Genomic DNA, 6,322 nt, shown 5'->3' on the forward strand with positions numbered 1-6,322 from the left:
GTGTGTGTGTGTGTGTGGTTTTCCATACCATTGTCAGAGATATCCAGACTTTTGATAGCTGTAGCTTCAGAGATGTGCTCTTGTATCACCTGGGCCCCCGCTGAACGTAGCTACACACACACACAAACACACACACACACACACACACAGGTATACAGTAATTTGTTTACTGTGGCTTCTGCCAACATCATCACAAACAAAAAAGGTGTTTAATTGCATTTGTGTAAAAATGTGTACTCTACCTCACAGCTACTGAGGTCCAACTCCAGCCCAAAGAGACGAGTGTTGGTCGCCAGGCCCTGCAGTAATAACCTAGTTGCAAAACATATCTACAAGTCTATACAAAAAATATACACGTCCATACATGTTATAGCTATAGTTTGTACATGTGTACAATGTGTGTTGTGTGTGTGCAGAGATAACAGTATTCTGAATGAAAGAATTTGAATTTATTGGCTTAACCCACCAGTTTGCCAACTATGGTACAGGTACCACTGGTAGTATGCAAGCTTTCAATATCAGCCTGCTACATAGTCACGTTCATGCATGAAGCACAAGCATACATCCATGACTAGTTACACGTTGCAGTATATGAGACTTTTGTACAGTGTGGCTGTGGCTGACAACAGTCAACAAATAATCTTCTTATTAGGATTAAACCTGTCTCCTGTGTGAACTGTCTGTAGCTGAACCGGGTCGGCCTACGCTAAGTTTGCCACCTTCAACATGGAGGACTAAGGGATACCATGTCAGCGGTCCCATGCCCGGAATGCCAAATCAAGCGGCAGGTCTCCGAGTCCTCCCCTATGAGATTTTGAGTGTTAATCACCACATTATGATGATTTTTATGCACCAATTTGTGTCCCTTGCATAATCTTGCTTCAGGTTGGACAGTCTATCAGGAGCAACAGGACATTTTTGTACCCATTCCAACTGACGTCCATTGGTGCTCTGTTTGCCATTGAGATCTGTGTTTGGACAGCTGCTTTCTTTTGGAGGTATTCGCTAACATTTAAAAAAAAAATGTGCATCTGAGTCTCCATAGCCAGGGCAATGATGACGTGTCATTCAAGGTGTCATTCTCTTCTGCAAATTGTGATTTAATACTTGTGAAACTCTTTTGGTTTCATTATTTCTAATGCGTTAGAGAAGGATGTGCACCAAAATACAGGACAAATTGCATCCTGGATTGTTTCAGCAAGGGACAGTGCATTTTATTTTTCAATATGGGATGAGATTAACCTTGGTAATAATGGTGATTTGGAGAGCCTGATATTTTGTGAGGTGGTCCGCCATGTAAAATGTTTGAGAAACACTGGTTTAAAGGTTTAAATATCATATTGTTGCATTTGTTGGAAGGAAACACACCTGAGAGCTTGTGGAGGTAGTTTGGTTGCAGACAGGCCCACGTATTTTAACTCACAGCTCTGACTGAAGAACTCACGAATGCTCCTGGTCACCTCGCGCACCTTTCTACACGGGCACAACAACACACACACACACACACATAGTTTTATCGAACACACCATGAAAACTGTGCTATAGTGGATTATGAGTAGCTAGCGTTTTGCTAACATTAAATATCAGATGTAACGAGCTAGCTAATGATTAATGTAGATTAGCTAGCAATATATATATATGTTGCTTTTATCTTTCAACCATCTAGCACATAGCATATCTAAGTACAGCGAAGGAGGAAGTTGACAGAGGATGTCAAGTGCACAGCTAACAAACTGAGGACTGGTGACTTTACTGAAGTGGCTCAGGGGAGCTGACCTGTGGCTGAAAGGGTTTCTGGCCAGGTTCAGGTGCATCAGTTTGTAACAACATCCAGCTGACAGGGACACAAATAACTGCAAGACAAAGTTAGAATGAGGGAAGCACAGACGTTCACAGTTAATAACACATCAATCAGAGAGGCTCTATTATTAGTTTAGAGACAATAAATAGCCAGACAGTAATAGATTATTAATAATATATTAATAAACATTTTCAAAATTGAAGTTTTCAGGCAATTCCCAGGCTTTCTGATGTCCCTGTGTACTTAGTTCCACTATTCCCCTCACTGAGACTTTATAAACCACAATGTTTCTTTTGTACATATAACATTTTATGATTATATAATAATCTGGATCTAGGCTAGCACTTTGCTTCTAGTCTTTCTGCTAAGTGAGGCTAACTACGTCACAGACCTGTCCCTTAATGTGATTGTTTCTCCTCTGACAGCAAGCTAATTTTCCAAAACGTCTGTGAAAACTGTCTCTCACTGACCGTGTCCAGAGGGCAGGTAGTGTCACTGAGGTCCAGATGAGACAGAGAGTTAGTACTTGACAAGAACTTGAAGAGAAACTGCAAGACACACACACGTGTACATATTGTGTAGTTAGTATATGTTTAAGATGTTTCGGCATGTTTTGGTGCAAGAGTGCACAAGTGTTGCTGAAAAGTAAATGACATGTTGTTCCCACAAACCAGTGTTAACTTGGACATGTAGAAGGTCCTTCCCTGCACATATACTGGGCCTTTGAGTCCAGGAGTTAAACCATGTATGTGTCCCTTTAAATATTGTACATATTTACTATAATTGTATATGCTATATATTGTATATATTGTATCTAATTAAGGCTCTGTTTCATTCAGGACAAACATTTAGGGTACTGACATTGTCCATGTTGGCTTACAAAAAAGGGCTCGGCTACACTAAATGGAACAAAGCCTTAATTAGTATCATAGGTAACACAAACATGGCTGCTGTGAAAAAGGTCTATAAATCCAAGCAAGCCTCATAAGGTGGGTTTTTTGTTTTTATTCCTGGATTTCTCCTGAGCCTTCCGTATTACAGGGCCACTTCTGAATGTGTATGTACAGTATGTGTATTGTATGTGTATCCATGTGTGCAGAATGTACCGTGGCCTCTTCAGTAATCAGGCTGCCGGGGTTACTGGACAGATCGAGGTGGGTCAGAGTAGCGGAGAACAGCTGAGTGGAGGATAATACCTGACTCAGACAGCCAAGACCTGCAAACAGATATATCAGACTGTGCACCAAACTGAATGTAAAATCATAGCTCTTTCTATTCTTGTTCACCCTGGGAAAGAAGAACAGGATGGACAACTGCAGGACTAATAGTACACTGCCCAGGTGATATCCACCTCCTCTTCATATGTCTTCCTCTTTTTATAAAAGTACAATAAAAAACAGACCACAGGGGGTATGTTGTAAAATGTATAGTGTGAGTACCTCTAGCAGTCATTGATACCCGGGATAGAGAAAGGTGCTTGAGTCCTTCAGCTAGATTGCCAAACTCCTGACTGAGAGCTATTACACCTAGGAATGAAAACACACACATGTATACTTATGTCACTTTGGGGGACATTACATTAATTTCCTGGAGACTTACCTTAACCCTAACCATAACCAGTACTTACCTAACCCTAACCCTAACCCTAACCACTGACACAAAGATCAGCTTTTTCCAAATTGGGGACCTGCCTTCTGTCCCCAATTGGACAAGCTGTCCCCCAAAAATTGGTCTTTGGTCTGAAATTTGTTGCTGAACTGTAGTCTACAATTCAATACGCATACTGACTTAAACAAGCATGTGGTCAAACAAAGGTTTATTATAGTAGTATAGTATACAAGTGCACCATAATATGCACAAACCATATGAAATTGCTAGTGTTCATTTAAAATGCAGAGCTGATATGAGTACTGTCGCCATTCCTCATTGTATCACATGTACATGTTTTCACAGCAGACAAAAACTAAAAACAAAAAACTAGCGATTCCAACATTCACACTTACACAGGTGATTATACACTAAAGAAAACATACCTATGAATATTATTATTCCATTTCTGAAAATAGATCTTCTCTAATGTTACACACCTTTAAAGTACCAAACACTCCTGCCCCCCATACATGCACGGCTAGATACTACCAGAGGTAGTTTTTTTTCTAATTTGGGTGAACTGACCCTTGGCTCAACAAGATGCCAAATTTAATTCCAGATAAATACTGAAGCTGCCCATTCCACTAACTGACATAACTTCACAGAGAAAGGCAAGCAGAAGAACTGGCTACTTGCCTCAAAATGGCTTACAACAACTGGTCCATTCTAATACCGTGCTTATACAACTTAGATGTGACGTATAAAGTGCCCACCTTTGTCTTCGATTGGATTTCCTGAGAGGTTGATAGATTGCAGGGCAGAGGAGGTGTGCTCACGTAGGGCAGCTGCCATTTTCACTGCAAAGTCCCTGCAGCAGAATACCAAGGTTACTATTCAATCTCAATCAATCCCTGTAAAATCAGACTAAGAAACAGCCTGTGTTTAATTATTTCTTGAGCAGTAGTTCCCTAACCCAGTGTCTCTTGGTCAGAGGTCCTTGAGTGGGTTGTATGGGGTCCCCAGCAAATGAGCAACAGAAATTTTATATAATATATATAATATAATATTTAAACTTAATCACATATTTGGAAGTTGGTACAACAAAGCAAGAAATAGGGCTGGCTATTTTTATTGACTGTAATTTAAAGTGATCATAGTTTGATCATTGATTGACTATTAGGACTTTATTATCTTCACATCTAAAAATAGAAAACAAATATACTCCTTAATACTTCCTTAAAACAAAATACCCTCAAAGAAAAGCTGAAGCTTGTTGTTTGTTATATGCCTACAGTCACACACACACACACACACAGACACACACACACAAACTCACAGTTTGAGTCCACTGGTTTCCAGTGAGAGCTCCTCCAGACTGGGAGATCTGGACAGCAGGAAAGTCAGCTGCTGCTGGACGTCTACTGACTGAAGGGACAGAGACGGACAGCCCAGTCTGGTATTACAATATTTTATTTTTATGGCTCCAAACAACGAGTGGAACCTGTTAGTGCAGAGAAATGTGGCGATACATTTCCCATAGATTCACAAAAACCCTTGAAACCAGGAACCAGGGGAGACTATTGCAGGCTGCTGGTGGGATAATACTGGAAGCAGTGAACGGCTCATCTTCCTGTAAATGGCTGTGCCTCAATAAGTTTAAAAGGCTTCCAGCAGTCCAGCAGAGCAAAGGGTCTAAACAAAGTTTTGGGAAATGTAGGCTCCAGTGTTTTGTGGTGCAGAGGCAGAGCGGGTCGTCCCCTAATCGGAAAGTTGTTGGTTCGATCCCCGGTTCCTGGTGCCACATGTCGAAGATACCCGAGATACTGAACCAAGCAATGAACAAGAACGAGCAATGAGTTGCACTCTATAATTTTGCAAAATTATAGAGTGCAAAATACTGGCTAACTAGCTAGCTAACCTACATTAATTGTTAGCTAGCTAGTTACACATCTAAAGTTATCAAAACGCTTTTTTAATTTATTTTAATTACCTAGCTAACAATTGATGTAGATTAGCTAGCTAGCCAGCTAGTGTTTTGCCACCATTAGCTAACTTGTATCTTTTAACCATTTTTAAAATGTGGTTGTCTTTTCACATTAGCCTAGCACATAGCATATCTAAGTAGGCTCCAGGAAAGGAGAAAGCTGAACGAGGTTCCAACAGGGGCCGGATTTAGGAAGGGTCCTTTATCGCCACTCCTACAGCATCAGGCAGTGGCTCAGCTGCACATCTGTTGGTGTGATTTATTTTCACTCGTGCCCATGTGGGCTTCAATATAATGGTAAAACAAGCAGACCATTTAGAACACAATAAGTGCCATACGTAGAAATCATATGAAGTCAAGACATTTTAAAGAAGCTGGTCATCCAGTCTCAACACTTTCATTCTGTGCCATCCAACAGATTACATAACTATGAACAGGTGGTGACAATTTTTCACATGAGCTTATGGGCTTCCATGTACGTGGCACTATTTCTCAAACAACAGAACAACACATACAATGAACTTAGAAGAGAGTGTACCAGTTTGAGTTCTTTGCAGTAGATCTTGGTAAACCACTGGTTGAAAGACAGAGCTGCTACTGCTAATGCCAAGTCCCTGAGAGGAAAGGAAAGGAGAAAGGATGTGGGACAAGGAGATGAATATATAGTCCGTAAGGTAAGATTGGATGAAACAACACTGTCCTGTATCTCACCTGCTGTCTAAGTGGCTGAAGTCCTGCAGGTTGAACTGTCTCCAGTTGTTGATGTAGTAAATGTTGTCGACGTCCTGCCAAAACAGTTAGCTTTATTTGGATACACCAATGATACCATTTGGTTATAGGTGTCACTTAACACACTGGTTCCCAACTTCCCTTCTCTAATCTACTGATTGACATATTATATATATATATTATTTTATATTCAGTGTATAACAATAACAGTAGAGAAC

At 40.5% G+C, this 6,322-nt stretch overlaps 1 protein-coding gene across 1 annotated transcript in view; it reads right to left on the reverse strand.

Annotated features, from left to right (window-relative positions):
* carmil2 (capping protein regulator and myosin 1 linker 2) overlaps positions 1–6,322 on the reverse strand; it is a 28,531-nt gene that overhangs the window by 17,067 nt on the left and 5,142 nt on the right. The window contains 11 exon segments of the mRNA XM_035664768.1: positions 14–110; positions 243–312; positions 1,369–1,473; positions 1,777–1,853; positions 2,272–2,349; positions 2,908–3,017; positions 3,241–3,327; positions 4,165–4,259; positions 4,728–4,816; positions 5,914–5,989; positions 6,087–6,160. Of these exon segments, the coding sequence (XP_035520661.1) occupies positions 14–110; positions 243–312; positions 1,369–1,473; positions 1,777–1,853; positions 2,272–2,349; positions 2,908–3,017; positions 3,241–3,327; positions 4,165–4,259; positions 4,728–4,816; positions 5,914–5,989; positions 6,087–6,160 (958 nt within the window).

This window comes from Morone saxatilis, unplaced genomic scaffold (assembly GCF_004916995.1).
Source record: "Morone saxatilis isolate NCDOM2014 unplaced genomic scaffold, NCSU_SB_2.0 Contig2, whole genome shotgun sequence".
NCBI classification, from domain to species: domain Eukaryota; kingdom Metazoa; phylum Chordata; class Actinopteri; family Moronidae; genus Morone; species Morone saxatilis.